This window comes from Oculina patagonica, chromosome 4 (assembly GCF_052425735.1).
Source record: "Oculina patagonica isolate OP01 chromosome 4, crgOcupat, whole genome shotgun sequence".
NCBI classification, from domain to species: Eukaryota; Metazoa; Cnidaria; class Anthozoa; order Scleractinia; family Oculinidae; genus Oculina; species Oculina patagonica.
Genome location: NC_135761.1, coordinates 56,701,527 through 56,729,458, shown reverse-complemented (window position 1 = coordinate 56,729,458; position 27,932 = coordinate 56,701,527). Strand labels below are relative to the sequence as shown.

The window sequence follows — 27,932 nt, the reverse complement described above, 5'->3', positions numbered from 1 at the left end:
ACATTATTCCAGAGAAATGTCGCTAATTATTCCAAAGGAAACATCGCTTCTGTTGTTCCCGAAAACCAGGGCATTATTTCATAATTTCAGGCCGGGAGGGCATGATAGCTCGTGATCGTCGTCCCGTCCGACTTCCAAGGTCGCCCTCTACCTCTCATGGCCAGCCTTACCGTCTCTCTAACCTCGTTCGGGAGAAAGAGAGAGAGCCCAACCTCGTTCCCATGCAGTGTCTTGGCTGCCAAAATTCTCCAGTTGTTGGATTTCCGGGAAAAGAGTGCCGCGATGGCGGCTCAAAACAACGAAGAGAAGAATTTGAGAAAGTCGATTTACTCGATAGATGTTTCTAAAGGTCCGCACTCACTTCCAATGAGAAAAGGAACAGCATGTGCAGTCAAAACAGAAGGATCATCTCGGGCTGTTTTGGTGACTTCACAGAAGGTTGTTCAACATGGCGGTACTTCCACTCAAGGCAATCTCAGATCTAAACGATTCTGTCCTAAATACCCTGATCACGAAGAAAGGCATCTCGTAAAAGAAACCTTTCAGCCTCGTAACGCGGAACGGTTCTGCTTTATTCCGCTTCAAACAAACCCGAAGCATTTCCTGAAATTGGTTAGCGTAAGCAAGCTCCGTGAAGCAGAAGAGCGACTCGCCAACTCTAGATGCCTGTCGTACACGTTCTTTGGAAACTCCTTTACAACTATGACATGGAAATTCAATGACGAAGAGAAGAGTCATGTCTTAACGGAAGTTGATCCTAAGGGAGAACTTGTCGCCAGTGCTTACAGAGGATCTCCTGTGGTTTCCACTGAAGATGACGATCGCTGCGTGATAGGGGTTGTGGATTGTAATTCAGGTGGAGACCTTTGTTTGATGTTCTTCACAGAAAGATCATTGGCAGATATTGAAGGTATGAATGGCCAGTCATAAGGAAATGAATTCTAAAGCAATGTGAATCTGAATTGGGGGAAAAGTGACTGGGGAGGTACCTGTCAGAATCGTGCCTTTCATGGGGAGTGGGAGGGCACTTTTGAAAATTTTGCACTTGAATGTGATTGGCCCTTGAATATGACTGGTACGTAAAATACTACTTAGGGCCTGTTTACAGGGAAGCTGGGTGCCCCGGCTATTGGAGTTACCCAGCTGACAGGGCTACCCTGGCCGATCAAACTTTTCATATATTTCTTAAGGAAACACATTGAAGCATTTACATGCTAGATGGGAAACCTCCCTTTCTGGGGCACTCGATCTACTTGTCCAGGCACCCTTTTAGGGGAGATAGCTTTTTGCCATGTAAACGGTTATGCCCGGACTATCCAGGCTTACCAGGATTAGTCTCGCACGTGTTCTTAAATTAATCAAAGTCTCTTCGAGATATCGACGTTTTTGCATGAAGTATGAGTCGAAGGTTTATCCTGTGCATTGTTCTTCAAACTTATCATTACAGTTTCTTTGTAGTTTAATTTAACAATTTCCTATCTTCGCGGAGGAAATGCAGCCATATAATTTTGTCCAAAATGGCTCGTTCGCGCCGGGTATTTATACACATATTCCTTAACATTAAACAAATAAACAGTGCAAATTTCAGCGAGATCTGACAGTTCTATACTTTAAAACTGCAAGGACCTTTCGAGGCAGTCGATTACGGCAGCAAAATTAGCAAATGAAACAGCAAAATATGCGTTCGACGTTTTGTTTTTGCGACGCTATATTTGAATTGTTATAGGTAGACCGCCGTTCAATGTGTTCAAGGCCGTATCGTTACGATTGCTCCATGAAAAAGCACGAAAAAAAATACGGATATTTCCGACTACTGTCGGAGAAAACATTGCGCATATAATTGCGTCGTAAACAAATCGTTACACTCAAGCTGCGTTTTGTCTAGGCTCTGCGAGGGTCGGATATCAAGACCCAGGATTAAACAAAAGCCACATATACAGTGAATGCTTTCGAATTATATTTGAAGATGAAATACGAAAGAATTTTGCTGTCTTTGACTGAAATTCCACTCGAACTGCGTAGGTACGATGGCATGTTGTAAAGCCAATTCATGCAACATTGCTCTCAACGCGATGTAAGTGCTAGTGATTATTTATTCGTGTTTTAGTTACGCAATCCATTGTTTGTGCGACGCTTTTTATAGATCGCCTTTCAGACACACGTGCGTTGAGATAAGAAAGCTGACATGGCACTTTTAAAATTGTTATATAACGTTTGTAAATGTGACAAGTCACGTTTTTTCCACGAAATCGCAAGTGATCACCCACAGCGGAAAGTAATCCCTTGAGAAATTAAAACAGTCCCTTGAGAAATTAAAAAAGTCCCTTGAGAGTTTACAAATATGTGGTTCCAAATTTTGACCACTAACCCCTATTCTACCATTTTAGCTTGTAAACAAGCAAAAACATCGAAAAAATTAATTTGAAGTTGACATTTGGCATAAAATGCTATTTGACCAAAATTAGATCAACTTAGTTCTATGTGTAGGTTGGAAAATATTTGTTTGAGCAGCAGCTAATTAATTCGAAATTTTCATTGGAATGATTATCCTATTTCACGAAACAACAAATTTTTGTTTCAATTTTAGACTGTTGAATTACAATTGAATTCCCTCAAAAATGGATGCAATAAATCAATTTCTAAGAGCTTGCACATCAAAAGTGAAATAGGTTTGAAGACGGCTAGCCTTGATTATTCAGTAAATAGTCATATTTTTCTTTAATCCTTTGGATCTACATGGTTTTCCCACCCTTCAATGACACGTTAACTCAGGTTGAAGGGCTGTGAACTCTGCATGTAATGGCGGCTATGTTTCATCCCTTCTAGCCTGGTAACTCGGTTAGCCGGGGCACCCTTACTCCATGTAAACAGGCCCTTACACCATTTAATGTAGGGTTGTCATAAATGTAAGGGTACATGTAGTCCATTAAGGGACTTAAGTTCACTGACGGTCCATATAGTAGCCAATTAGGGTAGTCTGTGGTCATGGACTGGAGGTCAGCAAAATGTTCCAACTTCCAAAAAGAAATCATTGATAATATTCACTAAATCATGATCAATTAATTTGCCATGCTGAATTAATCCATACAAGTCATGTACATTATTGTAAAAAGTAATGTGCAGTTCCAGAAAATTTCCATACCCACTCCATAGAGTGTTATTGAATAGCCAAAATGTTTAAAGGACAGTATGGGGCTTTACGTTAATTGACCTTAAGGTCATTGCCCAGTATTGCATTGCGCATCCTTACTGCGCAGAATTTTATGTGTAATTAGCGCGCACGCATAAAGTAAATGGCGGCTTTTTTTCTATGTGGCTTAGTCCGTGAGAGCAGTAAATTGTCGCTTTCTCGTAAACGAGTCTGGTGACCTATCAATTTTTTCTCATATTTTGGGTGAGCGTTAAAATTCTTTCTGTAAAATGAAAACAGATCAATTCTTGTGTTTGAAAAATAAATTATCGCTAAAAATGTGTACTTTGCTAGTACTCGCAGAGGAATTTTAAAGGAATTATGTAAAATATACAAGGTCTTCCCGCTCCTAAACGAATCTGGTGACCCCCCCTTTTTTATTTCAAAATTTAAGTTCCCTTAAAGTAAAAATCCAGTAGGCGAAGTTTGGTTAAAAATCTACCTTAAGGTTACTATTTTTAGCGGCTACTAATTTAAGCGATTTTTTCAGAGCAAGATTTAGCGACTATTTATTTACCAATTTTCCGAAAAATTTAAAAAGTTATGATATTGTGTAAACTAGTTTTTAATGAACATATAGCTAAGATGAAAAAAAAAGGTTCAGTACAGGGGGGCTGGCAGCTATCTTTGATCTTACCGCTTTTCCGCTTTCGATGATCGCCCCAGTTAAGAAATCTGTCAATCATTCGAGAACCGTACGGAGCATGCGCACAATGCCTTGGCAAAAAAGGAAACAACATGGCGTCGCGTGTCGAGTTGACTGTAGAAAACGAATTCGCTGTTGGTTATTGCCGTTTACTTCCCGTTATAATTTTTTGTGGCAGTTCTGAGACAATCAAGACTAGTGTAATGAAGGATCAGCTCTGTTTTAGGTTAGTAGAGCAGTAAAAAATTTAAATGAGCAAGGAGCGAGTGACATGTTTCGGGACAAGTTTCTGTGTATACTGCATGGGCTGAGATTTTCCCAGTCGAGTGTTATCTCATCTTCACGCCTGCACAGCAAAAGAAATTATTTCGACCGCGATTCTCCTTCACTTAACAGAAAATTTAGTAACAGTGTCCTTTATTGGCGTCGAAGTGTTTCACGACTGCCCCTATCAAGTAGGGTTGACCTGCTAAGCTTTATTAAAGTTTACACCTTTTATACAGTACCTGTCTCAAGTTCTGTGTCTTTATCCAAGCTTACACATGTAGTTTGCGTATAAAACATAGAAGTTATTTTTAGAAATTCATCTTCTGATTGAACGTTTATAGTAGCATTTACTTCTAGAACCGAATATTGCATATAAAGTGCCGAGTTGCTTTCGGTTGAAAATCGAATTTTAAAGCATTTTCCATCATGTCCATGCGAATGGGCCCACAGGAGAACAAATTAACGTTTTCTAAGGTAATCTTAAAGAGATATTAAATTTCGATTTTCCTTTTTTTCCTTTGCCGGTACAAGATCAAGCTGAAGTCAACAAGGCAAAGAAATCCAACAAGAATAAATTTCTTCACTTTAATTTAAATGTAAAAAATAATAATAATTGCAGAGGGTATGGCTTCAATTACCTAAACTGTGCAATCTGAAGTGCCTTGCTGACACATACAGAAACCGTTAATTATGTTTTGGGTAAATACTTTGGTTGAACAGGGTCAGAGGGATCACAATTTAATTACAGCATTTAAAGGTGGTAAAGTAAATGCTTGTCTTATGTACTGGAAACACTTCAGCACTGGAAAAATGATAACTTTGCCCATCAACAATGGAATGTCTGTTGCAAACAAGTACGTTGACCTACCATACTTACCGGGTAATTTTGTCTCCCAGGGTTTATTTCACATCTCCAAATGAGCTACTCATGGGGATGCACCCCTTGCCGGTAATAAAAAAATTCTACAATATTATTATTGCAATACTGTTTTCCCCCACCCTAAAAATTCTCATCTATCATCTATCACTACTTTCAGGAGACAGTGTAGCCAAGTGGTTTTGGGTACTGGTGATGTAATTCTAAGATCCCAGGTCAAAATCCTCTACCCAGCAACAAGCTGAATTTGTTCTCGGTTGTCCTGAGATCAAATCCTTGGTCATGCTTTGTAGATAGAGAACTGGTTTGCCTCCTGCTAGTTGGAATTTGTAACTGTTATGTTCATTTAAAATTTTTGTTTCCCTTGAAGTTAAGGGCATGACCACTGTAAACAACTTTAATTTTACATATTTTTTTTACATTTACATCTGAAACTTTTTCCTGGTCAGCAGGAAGATTATTCAACTGGATGCGAGTAGAAATTGATTTTTTCTTTGGACAGGTAGGGCAGTTAAGAATCAACAGGTTAAGTAACTCTCAATAGGATTTTTAAAAGTGTCAGATCCCATGCAGTGTCTCAGTTATTTCTCTACCAGAGTACACACATGTACATTTGAGGAGCAGATCCTTTGCAAACTCCACCATGGTATAATTGTTTTATTTGTAAAAGCATTTCAAGATTATGCATTGCTAAAAACATTTTAAGCCCCCTCAGAACTCAAGTTTCAAGTTTCATCAGGAAATACAGCAAACCGTGGTCACTAAGTTTTAGGTGACTGATCATGACTGGAGCATTCTACAACCAACCAGCCTCCTGCAAGTTTCAATTCTCACCCCACAGGTGTGATAGGCAAAGTCTAAATGCAAGGTTACCCCACCAGCTTTCTCAGTGAGCGCCATTATCATGAAGACATGCTCAGTTCAAAAGTTTAAATAAAGAAAACTGTTGCAAACATTACTACTTAATCTTACAACACTAATTGAACATGAAAAACAACTGGTGCAAAACATAAAATAAAAAATACTGGTAGGCCAATTAAATTTTGATATATTTTATTTCGATAAACTGTATTTCAGTTCCATGTTACTCTAGATATTATATTCTTATATTCAAATTCTAACTAGGCTCTGAGGCTTAATTGGGAAATAAAACAAAACGAGTCATATCAAACCTTCTGCACTTTCTTAATAACAACTACGTCAACTACGGTTTGATCTAAGTCTTACAGAAAAAAAAACTGTCTGAAAATGGCTACCCTTACCGTCATGGCGTCTAGTCCAGAAATAAAGATCGTTCAGCTTATCCAGTGTATGAAACAATTACTAAAAATATTCTGCTGTGAGATTTCGTTGTCTTCACTGGGATGTAAAAACGCAGTGGTGGTCCCGTTTGCTGGTTTGCGGCGTAAATTTCACCTGTGATACTTCTTAAAAATCGAAATTTAGATAAAAAGTGCTTAAACGAACCCCTGGATGTTCGAACGTGGAAACAGTTCTCGAAACGTTTATGAACCTTCGCAAACGACCGTCCGCCATTGACTTCCGCCATCTTTGTTTTCAATTAAACCGGTACTTAGTCCCACTCGGCCATATTTCTTAACTGGGGCGATCATCGAAACTCGTCCCAGACCTCACTGCCAGCCCCCCCTGGTTCAGTAAAAGAACAAACTCACCGAAAAACCTTCCTTGGGAGGGGTATGTTTTTTTTTCTGGAACAACACAATATCCAATGCATGTAATTTTAATTAACAGAACTTACAGCTGGATATACAGATGAAGCAGCAAGGGATGTAACAGACTCACCATGGATTCCACCTGAGTCAGCTAGACCATCAGCCCCTCTGCCACATGAGGAACTATTGAACACTGCTCCTGGAAATAATTCTTTACAAGGTACATGCAGGGTTCGTACCCTTTTTTCACAAACAATTTTCCAGTACTTTCCCAGGACTTTTCAAGGAGTCAGATTGATTCACATTAATCCTTTCACTTCCAAGATCTCAATATTATTTCTCCTTACTGTCTACATTTCTTATAATGTTAGTTTTGAAAATTCAGTTATTAATTGGGTTTAACAGACTTCCAGAACTTTCCAGGACACATAGTCTTTTTCAAGGACTTTACAGTCCTGGAAAGTGCCACTGACAATAAAATTTCTGGACCTTCCAGATTTTCCATGAGCCATACGAACCCTGTACATAGCACAAAAACATTTTAATTTGCAGTTTAATAAGCTTTCAACCTAGAACAGCTAGTTTATGACCAGTTCATAGTAACCTGAAGTAATTTCATATATTCATTTCATATCTTCTCCATCCACGGGTATATTACGTACAAACGCACAAGTGACCAGCTCCCAGTTGGCTTGATAGCTCAGTTGGTTAGAGCGCTGCACTAGTATCGCAGAGGTCATGGGTTCGATTCCCGTTCAAGCCTCAGGGTTGGAAATTAGCGCTCGCCCACTCGCCCAGGCGAGTGTGAAAACAGTCGGGCGAGTACAAATCACAGATCACTCGCCCGTTTTGGCGAGTATGATTTTCAATAAATTATTCAAAATAAGGGTTACCTTTTACTTTCCACTTTAAAATAATCTACACTATCTACAAGCCGATAGCTTTCCAACATTTTGAAATCTCCAACAAGGCAGACAAGGCTGTGTTTGCGTTCGTAAACAGTCAAAAATGGCTTCCGTTTGGTGATTATTACATGATGGACGTGCTTGTAGAAAGTAATACCTCTGGTCATAAATAAACTGACTCATCCACCGAGCCGCGAAACAAGGCAAGATGGCTATTTTCCCGCCTCTGTTTCTGTACAGTTTCAACACAAACTACAGGAATTTAGGAATACGTATCAAATAAAACTGCATTTCAACTTTTGAAGTAAGTGTGCTCATGTTTTTATCGTGGAGTAAGGTCAATTTTTGTCGATTTTTCGTCGAAGAAATAAATTTCAGTCTGAATCGCGATCGACCACCACGGTAGCAAAGCGTGATAGAACATGATTAAAAATTTAAGTTGTACATTTTATAAGTGGGCGGAGGGGGGCTAAATTTTCTCTTTAGGATCCTGGGCGAGTGAAAACTGATCTGGGTGAGTGCAATTTGAAGGTCACTCGCCCAGATGGCGAGTGCTCCGAAATTTTAGTTTCCAACCCTGAGCCTGAATTTTTTTCAGGCTTACTGCTTAAGTTGAGTACATTACTGCGATGATCTTTCATTTGCTTAAAATGTATATCCGCGGTACAAATAGATGAATTACATATATTCATTTCATACATTACACCGTTTGTCATCATGAGTGTGGGGGAGAGCGTTTTATATTATATACTTTTCTTTTCAAAAACAGACCAAAGTAATTTTTTATAGTTTTTACAGTCATCAAAATAATGTGTAGTTTTAAACTAGAGAGTACAATATAATTGCATGAAATGATAAAACCATTAATTTAAAGGGCCGGACTGTGTCACGGCTGAGTGAAATATTTAATAGTTTTGCCAAATGCTCTCTATGAACCCTAATGTTTGCAAAGGAATTACTTCAGATCTTAATGCCAAAACCATAGCTTCGATGAAACCAAATTTGTCTCCTGGGCGTTAAAATTTAAAGTTTAAAGCAAAAGAGTTAACTTTGAAAACTGTTCAGCCCAACAATATTTCAAAAACTCATATGGCAATCCGTTTCAATCTTTGTCACTTTTGGCCATCCTTACGTTCTTTTGTGTTTACTGTGTTATTAAAATGTCCCTTTACTGTTTTAAGAGGTTATTTTTTTATTTCAATGAATTTGATGGTCATTTTAATTGCTCATGCCTAAATTTGGCTAAAATCCGTAACACAGTTTCGTTAACCATTAAAATAAGCTAGCTGTTATTTAAGACACAACAATTAAACTATTTTATAATTACGAGAAAAAGTTTTCAGAAAGTATCATAAAGTTGGAGAAATTTTCCTGAGTTACTGATAATGGGAAAATATTTTCTTCTTTTCTTGTAGTTTCCTTTCTGGATATTCACATTCGAAGCGAAGGTCACGATGATCGAGGAGTAATATCTGGGACAAGTGGTACTGCTTACATCAAGGTGAATGGACAGGATTACTCACCTCATGGCAGGGGGCATAATGTTGTCATTGTGGACGCTAAAACAGGTAGATAACAGTGTTCTGACCTGTTCTCATGCTAGTGCATGCAGAGAGATTTTTGAATTAAGTCATCAAAGCCATCTTTAGAATTGCAATTCACTGTTTTTTCTTGACAGATGGCCAAATCTCTGTTTTCAAATTCACACGATTTTTTCATTGATGTTGATATCTATTACCGTGGGTAATAGATCTCATACTCATCAATTATTCATGAAGTCAACAGCCTATAAATGATGATCATTTGGGTCAGGTCAATGAATCTGGATGCCTAGTGAAACACTGCATCAAAATCATAAGGGTTGTAATCTGAGATCAAACACTTGCATTTTTAAGACTCAAAAAACTACCTGCCATTTAGGTTCTTTAAAGTTAGAACAGATAGAGGGTTGGTCTGACTGTGATGCTTTGACATCTTTTGGGTACAGGCGATGTGCTTGGGTCAAAATGCTTTGACACTTATTACGCTTCTTCTGCTGGCATTGGTTTGAGAGACTATCTAAATGGAATAAGTGGAGAGTAAGTACCAGCTGTGAAAGAACTAGTTATGCTGTTGTTGTTGATTAGTGATTATGCTGATTACTAGTCAACATTAAAGTGCTACCATAATGAAATTTGTACCGCCTCCTTCGTGGCCGTTTTTGATTAGTATCAAGTAATTTACATGAGAAGAAAAATGCTGTTTACTGTTTTCCGATATCTCTTTTTTTTTTTAGATATTCAAGTTTTTAAAATTTGCAAATTAGCAAAGTAATGACGTCATAGACTCAACCAAATTCGGATCAAATATGGAAAAAGTGATTTCTCTGCCAATTTGTTTCAGAAGTTTTTGATTCTTTGCAGTAATATTTTGCTAGTTGTGTTTCACAACATGGACGTAACAAATATTTGGTTACCATGGCACCATACTAGGTTTCAGATCCCCCTAAAACTAACGGCTTTTCTGGCCAATTCTGGCATCATTTCTTGTATTTCCTAATATTTATGCTTTACATGCGTGATCTGGCAAGCATATGAATGGATAAGACAGATGTCTTGTTTGGTTTTCTTTTTTCCGAACTAAAAAAAATTAAAATTTAAAAAATAAATTGGTGGGGACTGGAAATGAGTGAGTTGCCATGGTAACATAATTTTATTATATATTATGTGGGTGTGTCACCTATAGAACTATTAAGCGTGCCAAGTTTCATTTCTCTCTGAAAAAAAGAAGAAAACTCACATTTTGTACTTGAAATAAAATTGGGTTGAGTAGATGATGTCATCATTCCCCTAATTTGCATATCCGGAACTAAAATTATAAATATTTGAAAATGGAAAACGCTACTTTGAATCTTTTGTTAACTTCTTTATGGAACACCAAAAAAGCAAGGAGTGAATATTTGATCATAGTAGCACGTTAAGTATTGAACTTTCTTCTTGCCACAGGACAGGATTGGCATAATTATTGTTGTTTAATTTACACCTGGGTGAACAAAATCTAGGGAAAAGGACAGAACAGAATTAAGCAACTTTGTCTTGCAAGTAACTGGCAAGGCATTTCATAGTTTGTTGATTGAGGAAATAATATTTCATATAAAGCAACATTTGCTTGGTTTTTAATAAAATGTTATATGAACTCTTTAGTAACAAACTTTCTCTACTTATAGTAAAATTGTTCTGGTCGCCATTCAAGACGATGGGGCGGATCATGTGTCATCAGCTTTCAATGCTCTCAAGAGACTAGGTGCGAGGGATCCTATTCTGAGAGATTTTCGTGGTTCATTTGCTCTTGTTGGTTATTCGCAACCAAACAAGCCCTCTTGGATTGCACAAGAACAGCAAAAAAGATATGAAGGACCCAGTGAAATCTTTCTGCGGATTCCACTCATGCACCACCATCAACCCTGTAAGAAAATCATTTCTTGTGGCTTTTATCAGTAGAAGCAGCAGTTGCAGTGCCAGTTAAAGGAGAAGTAGCAGCAGCAGTAGCACTGTGCTATTAGTAGCAGCTGCAGCACATAATTTATTATTAGTAACAAGCTAGGAATTAAGCATTTAGCAATCGGCAGTAGCAGTGTGTGTGTGACAACAGCAGTGGCAAAGAGATTTGCAGTTGTAGCAACAGTGGCAATTAAGTGGTGTTAGCAGTACATAAATAGCAGTAATCACAGTGTAGTTTCTGTGTCATTGGTAGTGGCAGTCCCGGTGGCAGACTTGAACTAGCAATAATAGAAGAAGTAATAGAGAAGGGGTGCAGTGGCAGAAGAAGTTGCAGTAGCGTTGTGTTAAAATTTGCAGTAGCAATAGCAACTGTGGTAGTGACCTTAGCAGTAGCAGTGGCAGTGGCAGTCACTGAGCGATCAATCAATCAATTAATCAATCAAATTGATTTACCCTTGGAGCTGATGGGGGCTGACTAGGCCCCTAACAAACATATGCTAATATGCCGAGAAAATCAATCACAAATATATGTTACAGGTCAAATTTAAATTGATAAAAAGAGACTGTCTAACTGCGCACGGCATTGCAAAAGGCCTGTAGTAGCAGAGAAATTGAAAAATCAATGGTTTATATGGAGTACCAGTGACACCTCCAAAGGCAGTAGCAGAAGCAGTCACAGTGGTAGCTGCAGTGGCTGGAGCAATAGCAGTCGTAGTAGCTATATTGCGCAGTGGCAATATAGCAGGAGCAGTTGCAGTATCAAATGTGCAAGGCAGCGAGGCGTGCGAGGCAAGGCAGCGAGGCATGCGAGGCAAGGCAGCGAGGCATGCAAGGCAGAAATCCCTACTCCAAATAAAAAGGTTGACCGCATTGCTACCTGAGCTAACTGTAGGCTAGCTAACGGGAGTGCTATAATTTTATTGGCTATCTGTAGTGCCATTTAAGGCTAAGCAAGTGCTATGCAGGCTAACCAGAATGGATCGCATGCCTCGCTGTTTGTGATGACCCTAGCAAATATAGCAGAACCTGCAGCTAATTTTCAGTGCCTATTTGTCCCTGCAGCCTCTTTACTGAATGTTGAACTCCGTAGTGAAGGCTGTGATGATCCAGGAAAGACTGCTGGGTGTGGAAAAGCTTCTATAAAAGTGAACAATCAAGATTACTCTCTTTACAAAAGAGGCTTTAATGTAGCAGTGTTTACTGAGCAAGGTAGGTGATCTTGTTAACTCCAGAAGTACACAATTCAATGCAATACAATTATACAATTTTTATTGTCACCTCCCCAAGGGGGCTTTTCAGAGACAATGAAAAAAAAAATGCAATAAATATAAAAAATTGTCTATAAAAATTATTGATAAAACTATTATTTTTTAGTAATGCTAAAAATTGTCTATAAAAAGTAATTGCTAAAACTAATCACATGTAGAGTTTAAGACATTAAAAACTAATTATTTAAAAGAGCTTTCATTTTGCATTTAAAAATATTATTTAAAGTGCCTATCACCCTTACCTAGTTATATTTTTTTTCGAAAGTAGAAGTAAAATGTAAGCAAAAACAAGCAGCAAAATGGGATTTGAAGTTTTTCCCGATTTTTAAAACGCGATCGAAATCGCGGTTTTCGAAGACAAAAACGCGCCTTTAGGAGACTGGCACTAGTTAGATTTGTGACGTCGACCCGGTATCTTGGCGATATCAAAACAACAAACAAATAGCGAGAAAGAGCAAATCAGAGCGTGTGCTTCGGGATTTTAGCTGCCGATCTTTTCCAAAATGTCTAAAAGTGACTCCAATTCTGAGAAGAGCTATGACTCCGATGATTCGGAAATCAATTTTATCCCTGGTTACGTGAATATTGAAGTGGAGGAAGCGACGTTAGGTGAAGAAGATGGCGCCACGCAAAAGGAACTCGACCCGGACACTTACAAGCCGTACGAAGACGAGCCCATAGCATCCGAAGAGTGGGTTTCAGAGTATAAGTTGAAACAAGAAACACAACTTGAATTCGAACGAAAGCTTCAAGACCGTTCTGACGGAAAACAAGTCGTAAATACGTGGTAAGTTAGATCTTAGTGTTCGCTGCGTTATGTAAGTTACTTTTCGTCGATCGTACATTCATATTTACTTACCGCTTGATCTTCTTCAAAGGTGCAAATGTGGCAGATGTAGTTCGGATTTGCTACAAAATCCGAATGAATTCCAGTGTTGCCTTGAGATAGAAGAGTGTGTTAGTTGCCTGTCAAGTGACATTGTACTGGAAGAAGTAGGCTCGAAGCCTAACTGTATGACTGAGCATCCTGGCTTCAGCCAAGTGTGTCTTCAGAGGTGGAGTTTGAGGTTGGCCGCAGATAAGTACAAGACAAAGGAAAAAACGAAGTACCGCCAGACTGGATCGGAAAACAGGTATAATATTTAATCTGCTGTCTCAATTTTTCGTTTGCTTTTGAAAAGATGTTACACCAAAGCGATTCAAAGAATGTTTCCGCACTGCAAGTGCAATTAATTTTGTCTGGTTCTTCACGTAGACATGCAACATTTTTGATTACTAGTTTTATCACTTGACAATGAGCGAACGATCTTTTCAAGCCACTGCTTTAATACGAGAGCACTGCACCAATATTTTATACCTGTGAACATTGTCTATTTCCCTTCTTGAATTGCGCAAAAAAAAATATTGTAAAATGGGAATTACGACAGCAATCTATTATTTTAAATTGAAAGCTGGAAAAAATAATATTCCACATACTCCTTGTTTTTCAACAGTATCAATGTCATGCAATTTTACCATCTCAAACATTTTATAGTATACAGAAACAAATCTGAGATTGAAAACACTTTTTGTAATACGCAGACAAGCGATTCTTTATTGTTGACACCGTCTGTTTTGTGCCAATATTACAGGTTTCTGCGTGGTATTGCGTATCGAGAATTCACTCGCCTTGTCCATGGACACTTGGGTGGAAGACGGATACCTTTGCCAGCATGCAGCTACCATGCCATAAGGAAAACATTTCCGGATGAATCAGCATATGCTGGATTTGTAACTGAAGATGCTGAATGATGAGTAGCTTTTGAACATAATGTCATGTGTTGTTCCAGAAAATATCCATGCCTCTTTCTGCTTTTTGCTTTTAATTCCCTACCTTTTCTGGAATAATTATTTCAAAAAAGTGTTGGCTTTTAGCTTTGACATTTTTTGCATCTAGCTTTTGCTAACTCGTTGAAATTGCGAATGGCCTAACATGGGGAGGGCATGGATATCAAGTCTGGAACCACACAATGAAAGTGGATCATTTTTTGAACCAGTGCCAGTGATTTGGTCTTGCACATATTTTTTGTTGTTGTTTTCCCTTTCTACTCTGTACCTGATGCATGGGAGGCCGGCATTAATGCGGAGAACACTTATAGACAGGCAAAGCAAATTCTACAGTTTACAATACAATACTTTTATTGCATCTAGTGACATCAACTAATCATGTAGCTGACACATCCCCAGTTGTCTCACTGCAGCCACAATGTATGGTTCCAGAAAATATCCATACCCCTCCCCCTAGAGAAGGGATTTTCCTTTCCCTATGATCCCCCTCCCCCTACCCCCCTCTGGGAAATCTAATTTAGCTTCATACAGTGCTTTAAAGTTTGGATTGCTTTTCTTTTGTTTGAACCCAACCTCTTCGCTTAGCTGCCTACACACCCTTCCATGGGGTGGGTATGGATATTTCTGAAAGTTAACATTCCATTGAGTGTGATTTAGACTTGTTTCGTTTGATTTTTTGGACACCAGGTCACATTTTTGTGTCCTTTCCTGGGCTGCTTGCATGCTGGACAGTTGCGAGACTTTCCTTTAGTGGTCTGTTGCTGCTGGATCTCAGTCTCTGCAACTATAACAAATAATGGTGGCGTCATTAGCCATAGCTCTCACTTGGGTAAAAATCCCTTATTTAAACACATGTGCAATATCTTTAGATTGTGTGACAGGCTCATGTGGACATGAAAAAATTAGATGCAAATAGGATATTAGACTTTTTTTTAACTGAAATACTATTAAAATAATTTTAAAATTTTCTCCTATGTACAATATTGTGTTGAATTCAAATTACCAGGTGTTGTTGGGGGCACGTCTTTTACTTTCTTTCCTTTTCGTTCTGTCCTCTTAGCTATAGCCTCATCCCTTGATTGCCTTTCCAACATTGTATTCATAGGTGAGGGATTCATATCACTCAGTTCCTGCATAGCAACCCTTAGGTGGTCTTTCTCCTGGGCAGCAAGATACGTCTGGTATATATCTTCTACATAATCTGCAAATGAGACATGCTATCTGTTAATAAAGTGATCAAGGAAGACAGCTGAGAAAACAGTAGCTTACAGAATTCTAGTGGTGCGGGTTCAGGGCCGCAAGTTGAGGCAGAAGCATCTTGGTTAATTTGAATAATTTTGTTATTGAAGTCCAAATTTTCTGCATTCCAAGTGTCATTTTTACCCTCACTGCTTTATTAGGTGGACCTATTGTGGCCCATGGTCACACACAACACCATCATTTTAACCTATAGTATAAGTAGGTGAATCTTACCATAGTTGGGCTGCACTTTCACATCACGCACAGTGGCCTCACCATTTTTAAATTTCGGCCATACTACTTTCACCTGTTCCGTCCCATCAGCATTCTTTTTACCTTCTCTTAGTAAGTTTAGATTGAAATATAAAGCAGCGATGATGTGCCTTTCAAAAGAAAAAAAAAATGGCTTGACAAGAATCTCTATGAAATGTACATTATATATGACAAAAGTTTATCAGGAAGGCAAAGTTTAAATTTGAATTTTTTCATGGTCTACCAAGTGCATGACATAATAAATTCCCTTTACTGACAAATCTAAAGGTAGACATAGTTTAGGTTCTTGATCAATGAACCACCATTACCAACCTGCAGTACATTCCTATATATGAGAAGGCTATCATCTTCGGCGCAAACTGGTTGAGAGTTGAGTGAAAACCCTCCAAACAGCTAGTTTGTGCCTCTGGAGAGCTCTGTTTGATACCACTGACCAAGAAAGCATTGTTTAGAGCAGAGCACATCTTTTCATACACTGGGGAATCTATGATAGTAAAAAGCAATACCTCATTAATAGTTTTTAAAAGCTTTCCCACTTCCCCCAGGACTCAAGAATTCATTAATTTAACACATCAAAACAGCTGTATGTAGGCATGAAATGATCTCCCAAACTTTCAAATAACAAAACAAGCATTTATGATATCATAAACGTGCATTAAAAAGTCTAAGTGAACATTGATAAATAAAATTTTAACAGATATATGCAGAATAAATTTCTAATCATTTGTCACCATTTGCAAGATCTAAAGCAACAGTTGGTAACCTATAACTGAATAATCAGATGTGCTCTATTATTGAGACATACATCAAAAGTTGAAGTCCAGTTACCTGAATTACTTTTTACAGTCTCACACGAACACAATTATCTAATTATTACCTTTGTCAAGCCAGGTCCTGTCTTTAATTTCACCGTGATTGCATTTGTTATAAAGTGGATCATCTAAATGGTCATGCTTGTTAATCACGTGACTCAAGAAAGATTTGAATTTTGCATATATAACATTGCCATTTCCAGATAAAGTGGATGTAGCACTCCAGAAGTAGTGGTTCTCACAGGGTCGGATCCAGTTGACTAAAGCGGCACAGCCACGTTCCTTGCTAATGCTGGTTAAAACTTTGTGGATCTCTAAAATAAAAATAAAATATATATATTGATTAATGACATGAAAATTGTTTTAACTGTTTTTCTTTTTTGCAGTGATTGTTGTTATGAAATGTATTTTTGCTTACAGAGTTTTACCTCCAAGTCAACTTCACATTATTTTCCAGGCGACAACAACTGATGACACAAGCATTTGCTTCAAGAAAAAAAGGCATTTAAAAGTATACTTTGGGAATTTTATAATGATCAACTTGACAATATGACTCTTACTTTTCTTGATGTGCCAGAGGTCAAAGTAGTGCTTGATATTTTTTAGCTGTTCTCGCATGTATTTACGGATAGATGCATGTCTATCCGTTATCAGGGTGCTGATCATCAGACCACATCCTAGAAGATATCCCATGCAGTTCTTGAACCCAAGGAGCTCCATTGCTGGGCTATTTCCGGCTACATTCCTCTACAAATATAGAAGGATGCATTCATGTACAAGTTTTATCTACTTGATACAATAAAATCACTGACATTACTTTTTTTGCCTATTGTTGTTATTTGGTTGCCTGAATTATGGTGTAGGGGAAAATAAAAATTAAGCTTTTTTTTAAAAAAAATGTTAAATTGAAGAAAAATTCAGAATATAACATTATTATAAAACAGATTTAAAACTAACATGCAACCTGGGCATGCAATATTGTTTTCTCACCAGGAAAATATAACAAGCTTTACCAGCTAAAAAATATTGTGTCCGAAAGTCAAAGGGTCATTACAATTTATCCATGTTTACCTGCTCAAGGGAGAAGTGAATGATGAGGGGTAAAGTGCAACAAAATATGGTGTATGCACCAAATTTAGCACAATGCCCCATACTGTCGTGGCGTCCATCTCCGGCTATGACCAGTGGCTGACCCAACTCCTTTAACTTGTTGATAAGTTTCTCCTGGTATGACTTCCAGTACAAGTGCACGGCTGGAAACAGTTTTTCCTGGATTTGGATAATAATAATTCCTGGTTTGATTATAAAACTAGTTGTCGATCTGCATCACAATACTATCACTCACATTATCCTCTTTCACTAAAATAATTAAATAAATGGAAAATCCCCTCCTTGGCCATTTCATCTAGGAGGCCTGACAGTGGGGGCAATACTGTGGTTACTTCTTGAAAGTAGACATTGACAGAGATGATAAATTTGCATTGGGATTGCATCCTATTATCTTTATATGAATAACTTACACGTTGGTGCTTGAAGAATGTCTTCAGGGAAAAACAAGCTACTCCCATGTGCTGAAACAGCTGCAATACTTTTGAAGCCGAGCTGCCAGATAGTAGGATTGCCATGCATAAAAGGAAATTTCCAGCAGGTATCTTAGTACCAGGCATGTTTGGCTGGCTTTTCCAAACTGTGTCCTTTCTGCCGCAGCTCGTGTTTGTACAGGTGGAGGTAACCACAGCCATTGTGCCAACTTGCCTTGTTTCTACGAGTGGATTATCTGACTTGCAAGAATAGCAAAACTTGAAGAGGAGAAGAAGCTGAGACAGGAATACTATAAATTTGGGTTGCTTGCGCAGATTGGTGTCATTGATATTCACTCTGCAAGGGGATGGAAAAGTGACAAAACAGACATTTTTAAAACAGAATATTTCGAAAATTTACTCATGATCCCTTACCTCAATGTGTTTTTTTTTTATTCTATTAAAGGGGGGAGGTGGTGATTTCATTCTCCCAACTACATTGTATTTAATGTGTGAAAGCTGAATATAATACACTTGGGTAAACAGTTAGAATTGTATACTTATTTTTGAAAACCATCGTTGAAAGGAAAACAAAAATAGAAAACAAATAAATGCACCTGTCGCCTGCAGAATCCAGGTCTTCTTCATGCTCCGAGGCAGTGTCCATGTCAGTTTCTGGTTCATAGTATCCATCAGAAGAAAAGTCAGGTTCTTCTTCTGTTGTTTCATCCGGTAAACTTTCAGTGTCCTCATGTTCGTTTTCTTCATCATTATGTTGTTCATTGTCATCAACAATTTTCTCAGGTGGGACATCTATTCCTGATTAATAAAAAATTGTAAAAGGAATACTATTGTAGCTATTTTCCACATAAGCTTAAACTTTTAATCAGCATTGATGAAAAATAATAATACATGACAAAAAAAAAAATACCTGGTCTGTTTTCCTCCAATTGTTTCTTAAGTTTCTTTATTTCCAGTCTGCAGTTGTTTAGTTTGGTTTTTGCAGTAATAAGCTGGTTTTTCAGCACCCGGTTTCGTTTGTCCAACTTCTTGCATTCAACACATTCTGGCATGGAAGCTGTAACTGTTGATTGTTCTTGATTCTATATGTATAAAAAATACACACTAATATTATTATACAAGCGTACGCTAAGTAAGAAAACAGACTGTGAAACACAAGTTTGAAACGAAATATCCACAAACTCTTACATGTATAAAATGATATACTCAACCTTGATTGCATGCCCTAGTAGTCGGCATAAATCCTAGAAAGTACTCATAGGCGAATTTCTCGGCGTCCGATTGTAATACACGGGCGCAAAGTGGCAGATTGGCCTTAAAACACTGCATAGTTACTTACCGAATAATGAAACTCAGTCACACTATTTGCGTCGCATTGTTCGACTGCTATGAAGCTGTTGTCAACAAGCACTTCTGGACTTTCTAGGACTTCTGGCTCTTCCGGTTGTACTGCCGGTAATTCGCCGCTACACGTGGAAGTTGCCGACTGATCATGAGTTGTTGTAAAACTCTCCATGCGCCTTTTTGCATTCTTGAGCGTCTAAAGAAATTAAAGAGTTGCTTAATTTTTTTAGGAAATTTCAGTGGCTGTACAAATGAATCGAGAAGTTAAAAACAATTGACAGAAACATTGCTTACCGCTCGCTCAAGACGACGTTTGGCACTCTCACTCACAACTGGCTTTTTTACCACTGCTTCGGCATGAACAGTTGGGTATGCAGTTGGACCTAAATCGTCCCGTTTTAGCCTTGGCATGATCGGTTTGTTTGACAAACTGTCTGCGAAGGTGAAGCGACGCATATAGGCATCTTCGGTGAAGTGCTTTGAGCAAATGGAAGAGTTGGGAGTCGGGTTCCATTTGGCTCGCTTTTCCTTCACAAAATCGACCCATTTCTTTCTTCTTTTTTTAGCTTCAGCTCTTTCATCGCCTAAGAACGGTATAGCATGTAGAACTATACCGTTTTTAACATCTGGAACTGAGGAGCAACCACCTACCACACATCTACCCGGCATATTTTCCCTTGTTTTACTACAGTAAATCGAGTGATGAATCGTGAATGAGATACCGGGTCGACGTCACAAGCAAGTTAGTACCCAGTCTCCCAATTGCTCCCTTCTTTGTCAAATATGGCGGAAAATAGGCTTAAAATGAGGATTTTTCACGGCTGATAAAAAAATGAAGAAACACAGAATACGATTTATTTTTTCGTAAAATGCTTAAAACATACATAGACTTTCGAAAAATAATATAACCGGATAAGGGTGATAGGCACTTTAAGCGATTCCAAAGTATCCCTAATATATTTATTTGACAAAGTTCAAGTAGACAGAGCATGAAAATGAAGAATAGGTACAATCATCTTTGGTAAAAAAAAGAAAGCTAAAAAAAGAGAACAAAGAAATGGAAATATTCTGCCAGTGACATCCATCATAATCAATTATATTTTTATCCAATTCTTGGCTCTTCTTATCTGAATGGAAACTTTTAAATCATTTTTCCTCCGTGTTACTTGGCAGGAATTTTCTTGGAAGCTAGAGCATTTGACACTCATGGTGTTAAGAAAGCTGGAACAAGTCTAGCAAACTACCTCAACCATATATCTGGCAAGTAAGTACAGTGCAACTAATTTTAGTGACACTGGTCACCTTATAATGATTGAGCTGTCAGTTGTTTGAAACTTTTGCAATGCAGCAGTCAGCTCTGTGATGATGATGATGATGATGATGATGATGATGATGATGATGATGATGATGATGATGATGATGATGATGATGCCTCTAACAACCTGATCACTTGTGATGTTTAATTTTTTGTCTTGTATTTGATGTTTCAAACTGCCTACAGTAGAAATGAAATTTAAACTTTTTTTCATTTTTTGCCAATCAGAAAGCAAACAAACAATACACATGGTTTGGTTTTTACTCTCCAGACTGTCTAATTTTTTGAATGAAAGAAGTTGTTATTTATCCGACTTTTAGCTGTGTACATTGCACCTGCTGGTCCTCTAAATGTTGTACTTTATCTCTATTTAGTAAAATTGTCCTGGTCGCAGTTCAAGACTCAGCAGAAACATACGGCTTGGCTGCAATTAGTGCTCTCAAGAGACTGGGAGCTAGAGAACCAATCAAACTGGAATTTCGCAGTTCACTTGCCCTGGCAGGCTTTGCAGGCTCAACAGTGCCTTCATGGGTGAGCCTAGCACAAAACAAACGCTACCAGGGAGCGAGTGTATTGATGGTTACAATTGGAGGAGGTACTCATCTTCTAGTTACTTATTATTTTTTCAAAAAAGTTCCATTCTTACTGTTTGAAGGTTGTTGTACATTATTAATTTTAATAGTTTTATGGGCACCAAGGAATCATTCCCGTCCTCAGACCCGCTTTTCCCTCACAGCCAGCTGAGTTGGCTCTGGGAACCCATTGTTTGATTAACAAAGGAACTTTAAATTTAGCAAATCAAATCACCCGTTTTAAAGTCCCTTTGTTGTAAGTGATTTTATTACGGTTGATTTGATTGGCTAGATGTAAACTCTCCTTGTTAAAAAACTAGCCAATCAAATCATGTGTTTCCAGAGCCACTTGTTCCTCATACCCCAGGCTCTCCGGAGAACAAAGCTAACTGTTTTTTTCGGGACCAGACATTTATGTGTATAATATACCATGGACCACAAAGATGCATATGGTATAGATTACGTAGTTGCACGCATCAGCGAAAACAGCCAGGCAGCTCAAATATTGCTATCCTTTGGGTGTAGCTAACGAGGCAAGTAGCACCGAGTTGGCTATCTACCGTCTCACATCCAATGTGCGCTCATGGAATAATTAACATTTAATACCATTTTAATATATTAGTTGAACAGTACTGATCAGTATACACCTTCGGGACCATGGAGGAAACATGGTACCAGTAATTCCGAGATAATAAAGCTAAACCTTTGCACAATGCAACAAACCTTTGCTAACTGCAACAAGACTAACATAATAAAAGGACCGTATTTGCTTGTTAAGGCAAAAATTGAGAACTTCTACAAACTGTAATACTGTAAGTAGAAAAATAACCTCTTTAGTTTTCATACGTGTAAGCAGCTAGAGAAATAATCGGTTAAAGCGTCACTGTTTGTGGTTAGTAAGCTTTGTATACACGTATCCTTAGGGTGCTGACTAACTTTGCTTTAGGTCGATACGAAGTTTGGAAGTATTTTTACTAAATTATGAAACATGGTAAAAACATTTCTCAAGTGTCCGTTAGTGATTTCAAAGTGTCCGTTGTCTGTCTTAGAAAGGTGTCCATCTTATAGGGAGTTTGGTTACAGTAAAATGACTGAAAAACGGCATGGACCATCACCAGGTGTCCGTCTTATGGAGGTGTCCGTCTTATGGAGGTGTCCATCTTATAGAGGTGTCCCTTAAGAGAGAGTTGACTGTAACCCTTATAAGACTATAACAGTTTTTCATCAAACAGTTCATTAAATCCATTACTAACCGCACATGTAGTTATTGTTTTGCTCGTTTTTTTTTTTTAATGTTTTCTAGTGACCAGCCCCAAACCTCCACTATGTTTTCTAATTTCTGTTATTTTGTATAAAAATATTACAGACAACATAACTACTACACCACCATGTGTTACAGATCTTTCAGGACCACTATCACTTATGGGAATACAAGGTAAAATTACTTTAAAAGGACTATTAAACAATATTAATTGAAGAAAAATATTTTATAATTTCTAAAGCTTGCCTACGAATTGCTACATTTTACTATTTTTTAGTTCATTGCACTATTGCGCTAAAAATAAATTTACCGAGTTGTTTATTTCAGCAGCAATTGGGCCACAAAAGAGATCTACTGAGTTGCTTAGAGGCAATTGTGCCATACTGTAAATGTATCGAATTGCTCTTTATCTCGGCGGCTATTGTGCCATTCCATCATATGTGATTTTGACACATGCAAAGCGAATTGTGTAGGTCAACAATCGGGTAAAGCGGGCGGATTTGAGGCACACACAATTGACTCGAACGCACTCCTCTATAATCTATGATTTTACTAGTTTATTTTATTGTATTGTAAGTCTCTTGCGCTCAATGTGATTAAAGGGCTGTTAGTCAATCAAATCAGTCAATCATTCTTTTGCAGTTAAAAGACAATTTTGCCTTCACTACACAATCAAACACACGACACCGCTATAAGGCATGGGCGCATAGGTCAGCCAAGACCAAGATGAGCATTTATTGACACATCAATAAAATACAGGAGTCATAATTAGAAGATATAACTGTTAGCTTACATGCAACACAGCCGGACACGTAAACCATAAAAAGCCCGCTATGGGAAACATAGGGACCGTGTACCCCCAACCAATGCTATGGCGCCACCTTTTATTTGGGGTTTTAAGGTTTACAACAATTTTGCAAAAGAAGCAAAATAACAAATAAATAAACAGATGAAATAATCTAAACAACGTAGTGTGAAGCCGAGGAAGGCTGACCGTAGAATGTCACAACTTTCTCAATGGACACTTTTCAAACCGCCTAACCGTGAGGCCTCACGCACTACTCTCGCCCCAGTTTTCTGATACGTGGCGGCAAAATATTAATTTATGTTAATCAGGACCAACACAAATTACATTTTCTTAGAACTGTACTGAACAACTCAGCAAGGAAGCCATAATTATATTGAATTCAACACGGGTCTTTGCCATTCCAAAAGTCATTAAATGAGTACAAATACATGCATATATATATATGCACCTGTAAGATACTGAAATGCTGTATTATTTTGTAATTTTGATAGAAAATGATGTTTCTAACATCTTACATCTTTCTCAAAGGAGACTTTTTCCCACAACAGAACCCTGGGTCACACTGATACAAATATCGACTTTGGGCAATGATAAAGTTAATTGAAGGGCCTGGTCTATTATCTTCCAATATCGAATTTTAGACGTTTTTATGTTTGTGAGATTTGCCAAGTTTTTGCCATGTGAGCCACAAACTGTGCAAAATTACTTTTATTTTTTACCATCCATAATTATAACATATAATAATATCATTCCCCTCCGCAACAGCTATTATCATTATGAACGGTAATTGATCAGAATAAGATACTTTATGCATTAACAACACTGAATTGACGATTTTTATTTTTTTTATCCAACTTAATTACTGTGGAATGACCCTTGGTTGACCTTGGTTAATACAAATTTTGTTTTCTTTTGTAGAAACTGATCCGTCTGGAGTAAAGGACATTTCTATAGAAAGGAGCCAATTTGAACAAAGCAAATGCCTCTGGGATCAAGAGGTGCATAGTCTGAAATCATTTCAGGGATTGTTAACCAGTGTTCTCAAGATAAATCTGGACCCCAAGAGAGAGCTTGGCGGGGATTATCGTTCGTTAGCAGGGGCATTGGGAAAAGACATGAAATACATTTGGTATTTGGAGACCAAACCAAGTCCTGTTGAGGAGTTGCTGAAACACTGCAATAATGTTACACTGGATTACCTTAACAAATTGTTATCAAGAAAGGAGGTGGACCGGTTAGATGTTGTTAAGGAAATAACTGCTTGGGTTAAGAAGCAGTGCTGCAACTGTTCAAAGTGTGGCTCCCTTTGCTAGTAACAAACCGTTACATGCATGTATTTTTTAAAAACTCGAAGTGATTGTTATCATTATAGTTAGTTAGGCAGATCACTTTGGTGACAAATCAAAAATTCAAGCTTTTTGTGAGGATACCTAAACTTCAAACCAGGATCCGAGCCAGAATGTAAGCCAGGATCTGAGCCAGGATTCGAGCCAGGATTCGGTAAGTCTAACTAGCGCTCCGGTTTAATAGCCTAAAAAGTGTTCGGTTAGCCTGACTAGCACTCTGGTTTTCCTAACTAGCACTCCGGTTAGCCTGAATAGCACTCTGGTTAGCCTGAATAGCACTCCGGTTAGCCTGAATAGCACTCCGGTTAGCCTGAATAGCACTCTGGTTAGCCTGAATAGCACTCCGGTTAGCCTGAATAGCACTCTGGTTAGCCTGAATAGCACTCTGGTTAGCCTGAATAGCACTCCGGTTAGCCTGAATAGCACTCTGGTTAGCCTGAATAGCACTCTGGTTAGCCTGAATAGCACTCCGGTTATCCTAGCTCGTAACCTGGCTCGAATTCTGGCTTTATTATTAGTTTATCTCGCTTTTTGTTCGCTGTCACTGAGACTGAAAGATAAATGCTGCGCACTCGATTTATAAGAATCATCAAAGCTGGCATTTTATTTCAGAAAGTACGATGCATATTGAATTCTATGATGTGTCTCACAGGCTTTGTGTAGTGGGTCGAGTTTTGCTGATGTCACGGTTCACTTCCATTTAAAAATTACATAGATGTGAACAAACACATTATTGTCATAACCCAGGGTAGGGCGTACAAAATGTAGTCAAGTGTTAAAGAAAAAGTGTGAAAGCTTGCTTTAAAAAATAGCTATAAAAATGCATTCAAAAGTGCAACATTTACAGACATTCGAGGTATTACTGGGTTGCAACCCTTGCCACAGGGCCATACAAACCTCGTAAATTTGATGTTTTCCAAAAGGAAATAATTTTCTTGTGCAATTTTCAACATGCTCCTCTCAAATTTGTCACAGCTACCGAGTGTCAGTGGCACAGATGTTATGACAATTTATTGCAAATTTATGCTTACCAAACAGAGAGATCAGGGACCCCCGGTACCGAAGTGAGAAAAGCAGCACTCTGGAAAATAGTGAAAATGTAATCCGTTTTTTGCACAGATATGATCAGATGTTTTCAAGAGTAATGTGAAAGTAGAGTTTTTTCAAGGAAGTTAAAAAAACGTTTACTTCAAAAATCAGAGCATCACTACTCTGGAAATTAGTGAAAATGTAATTCTTATCGAATAAATTATCTTTTTTTGCACCTTTGGTGGCTAAACAACATAAAGCTATATACAATATATTATGTAGATTATGAATATGTGTAGGTTTTGTTTTAGACAAGGAATTCTTATTTAATTTTTTTGTTTTTAACTTCTCTGTCGTTTTTTTTTTTTTTTACAAAAAAACATTGAAAATGTCATATTAGTGAAGATTAAACAAAAGTATCAAAAATCTGATTGTTCAATTTTGAACCCCCTCCCTGCCTCCATACCTGCCTGCCTCCCTCCGTACTTCCTGCCTCCGTCTATCCCTACCTACATGCCTCCTTCCCTACCCTCCCTGCCTGCCTCCCCCACTCCCGGTACTGTGGTGCTTAGTCGAAGATGCAATGCCAAAACTTTCAGTACAAAAGAAAAAAAGCTGCGCTGACGATACGTATATACGATTTTGCATAACATAAAAACTCTGCCACCAATGCTTACATACATCGGGATGTTACTGATAATTTTTTATCAGTAACAGTTAATTGCCTCATTTGACACTGTTACGCCGCAAAATGTAATACTAACGCAAAATGTAATAACAATCGCCACAAAATGTAATACTAACGCAAAATGTAATAAAATTGACGCAAAATATAATAAAGTTGTTAACGCAAAATGTAATAACTTTTTAACGCAAAATGTAATAAATTTTCTAACGCATATGTAATAACGCAAAATGTAATAGCCCTTAAATAACATGTCTGTTTCATGAATTGAGCGAATTGTACTATATAATCTACCTCGTGTAAGTTAACAACGGCCAAATAGGAACTGTCCTGGCCAAAGACCACCTATATCTTTCTGGCAGGTACTTATTGGAGTTAGTATAGGAATTTGGTACCTCTTCCAACCACCCAGTCCTTTTAGATCGAATTATGAGAAGTAGATGGAGCCTTTAATCATTTTTAAACAATAGTAACAGACACGCTTCAATTTGTTGGCCCGAGTTTTTGTCTTTATTGAACTGGTAGACTACGAGCAGTCCCTATTTTTTCGCAGAGTCCGTCGAGCTTGAAGCGAATTTTTTTCCAAGAGTCCGTCGAGCTTGAAGCGAAAAAAAATTACGCGCGGGGCGAGGCGAGAAGCCCAGACGCGTAATGTTTTTCGCTTCAAGCTCGACGGACTCTGCGAAAAAATAGGGACTGCTCGTAGTCTATTGAACTGGGAGAAACGTGTATAAAGTTCTGTTTCACAGGCACTCACGAAGGCAACCGAAATTCACAACAAAATAAGGTGTAGGGTCTGGGATAGAGGTCTAAGTTTACACCTTCAGTAGGGAGGTCTGAGTAGCGTGGCACTCTTCTGACAAAACTCAGAAAAATCCATTTTCATCACTTAATGAGTCAACGAAAACAGTGGTTTTCAAAACAAATCATAAGACATAGGAGCAGGCATATTTCGTGTTTGTACTTGTCTTAGAACCGATTGAAAATTCTAGTAGCCAACACTATGAGATGGGAATCTTATTCTCAAGGAAAACCTAAAGATACTATCATCACTCAAGCTGGAATTTGCTGCCTCAATTTCGCATGTTTAGAATCTGATTACCAGCAATTGGCCTCTACGGCACGAGGTTCCCAAGTCCGGTCCCTGAACTTTCTTTTCCGCGCGCCCTTTAAGGCCATATTACACAACGCAATTTTTCCTGCAAAATGCAACGCAATGATGGCAACTAAAAAACATTGCAAATTGCAGGTGTGACACGCGCGCAATTTTTGTTCGCAACTTGCAACGCTGAATAATTAAAATCTCGACACATCATCACATCAGAAAACACACAGGTAACTGAACTGTAACAGCAACTTTATTTTGTTACAAAAATCGTCTTGAGTGCCAATTCTGACAGCACAATAAATAGATCCATAATAAATTCTCATAATAAATTTCCTCTTAAACAAAGTGATGATCCAAACATTTCTTTTTTAAACTAATATCTTTGTTGTAGAACTGTAACAAATAAAATAAATATCTTCAAACGTTAACATGCTTCAATATCCATTTAAATTTTTACAATCATAATA

The 27,932-nt window shown here is 38.0% G+C and overlaps 4 protein-coding genes and 1 non-coding gene across 6 annotated transcripts; 3 read left to right on the top strand and 2 right to left on the bottom strand.

The window, feature by feature from the left end:
• Window positions 1–160: 160 nt before the first annotated feature.
• LOC144650801 (uncharacterized) lies at window positions 161–26,038 on the top strand. The gene is made up of 10 exons (XM_078510546.1): window positions 161–910; window positions 6,733–6,873; window positions 8,974–9,126; window positions 9,546–9,636; window positions 10,764–11,002; window positions 12,100–12,246; window positions 20,515–20,605; window positions 21,031–21,251; window positions 22,595–22,663; window positions 24,216–26,038. Exons 1-10 carry the CDS (start codon window positions 283–285, stop codon window positions 24,608–24,610), a joined length of 2,175 nt encoding a protein of 724 aa, XP_078366672.1. The 5' UTR covers window positions 161–282; the 3' UTR covers window positions 24,611–26,038.
• Window positions 7,343–7,416, top strand: Trnat-agu (transfer RNA threonine (anticodon AGU)). The gene has a single exon. It is a non-coding gene; the product is annotated as a tRNA-Thr (tRNA).
• Window positions 12,732–17,277, top strand: LOC144650808 (uncharacterized). 2 transcript variants are annotated; one of them, XR_013570202.1, is made up of 4 exons: window positions 12,732–13,092; window positions 13,184–13,438; window positions 13,937–15,313; window positions 16,877–17,277. XR_013570202.1 is itself a non-coding variant. In XM_078510563.1 (3 exons), exons 1-3 carry the CDS (start codon window positions 12,809–12,811, stop codon window positions 14,094–14,096), a joined length of 699 nt encoding a protein of 232 aa, XP_078366689.1. In that variant the 5' UTR covers window positions 12,732–12,808; the 3' UTR covers window positions 14,097–17,277. The 2 variants fall into 2 exon arrangements, 1 of the variants encoding a protein (XP_078366689.1); XM_078510563.1 differs by having other exon boundaries at window positions 13,937–17,277.
• LOC144648009 (uncharacterized) lies at window positions 14,786–15,919 on the bottom strand. Its single transcript, XM_078507665.1, has 4 exons — window positions 15,898–15,919; window positions 15,606–15,791; window positions 15,136–15,333; window positions 14,786–14,916 (listed from the first exon to the last, which is right to left on the bottom strand). Exons 1-4 carry the CDS (start codon window positions 15,917–15,919, stop codon window positions 14,786–14,788), a joined length of 537 nt encoding a protein of 178 aa, XP_078363791.1.
• On the bottom strand, window positions 15,935–20,067 carry LOC144648008 (uncharacterized). The gene is made up of 9 exons (XM_078507663.1): window positions 19,636–20,067; window positions 19,337–19,537; window positions 18,908–19,079; window positions 18,594–18,795; window positions 17,977–18,334; window positions 17,528–17,725; window positions 17,017–17,203; window positions 16,522–16,770; window positions 15,935–16,128 (listed from the first exon to the last, which is right to left on the bottom strand). The coding sequence occupies exons 1-9, from the start codon at window positions 20,008–20,010 to the stop codon at window positions 15,935–15,937; spliced, it is 2,136 nt and encodes a 711-aa protein (XP_078363789.1). The 5' UTR covers window positions 20,011–20,067.
• Window positions 26,039–27,932: the final 1,894 nt, after the last annotated feature.

Bases quoted from the DNA above. Each gene is read 5' to 3' on its own strand.
- LOC144648009 (XM_078507665.1), bottom strand. From the start codon at position 15,919: ATGTCTACCTTTAGATTTGTCA. The intron at 15,792-15,897 runs GTAAAGGGAATT...TACATTTCATAG, and splicing joins GTCTACCTTTAGATTTGTCA to AGATTCTTGTCAAGCCATTT. The intron at 15,334-15,605 runs GTAAGATTCACC...TCTCATTTGCAG, and splicing joins GAAAGTGCAGCCCAACTATG to ATTATGTAGAAGATATATAC.
- LOC144650808 (XM_078510563.1), top strand. From the start codon at position 12,809: ATGTCTAAAAGTGACTCCAATTCTGAGAAGAGCTATGACTCCGATGAT. The intron at 13,093-13,183 runs GTAAGTTAGATC...TCTTCTTCAAAG, and splicing joins AAACAAGTCGTAAATACGTG to GTGCAAATGTGGCAGATGTA. The intron at 13,439-13,936 runs GTATAATATTTA...CCAATATTACAG, and splicing joins CAGACTGGATCGGAAAACAG to GTTTCTGCGTGGTATTGCGT.
- LOC144648008 (XM_078507663.1), bottom strand. From the start codon at position 20,010: ATGCCGGGTAGATGTGTGGTAGGTGGTTGCTCCTCAGTTCCAGATGTT. The intron at 19,080-19,336 runs GTAAGTAACTAT...TTATACATATAG, and splicing joins TGACTGAGTTTCATTATTCG to AATCAAGAACAATCAACAGT. The intron at 17,204-17,527 runs GTAAACATGGAT...CTATATTTGTAG, and splicing joins TTCACTTCTCCCTTGAGCAG to AGGAATGTAGCCGGAAATAG.
- LOC144650801 (XM_078510546.1), top strand. From the start codon at position 283: ATGGCGGCTCAAAACAACGAAGAGAAGAATTTGAGAAAGTCGATTTAC. The intron at 9,127-9,545 runs GTAGATAACAGT...TTTTGGGTACAG, and splicing joins CATTGTGGACGCTAAAACAG to GCGATGTGCTTGGGTCAAAA. The intron at 9,637-10,763 runs GTAAGTACCAGC...CTCTACTTATAG, and splicing joins CTAAATGGAATAAGTGGAGA to TAAAATTGTTCTGGTCGCCA.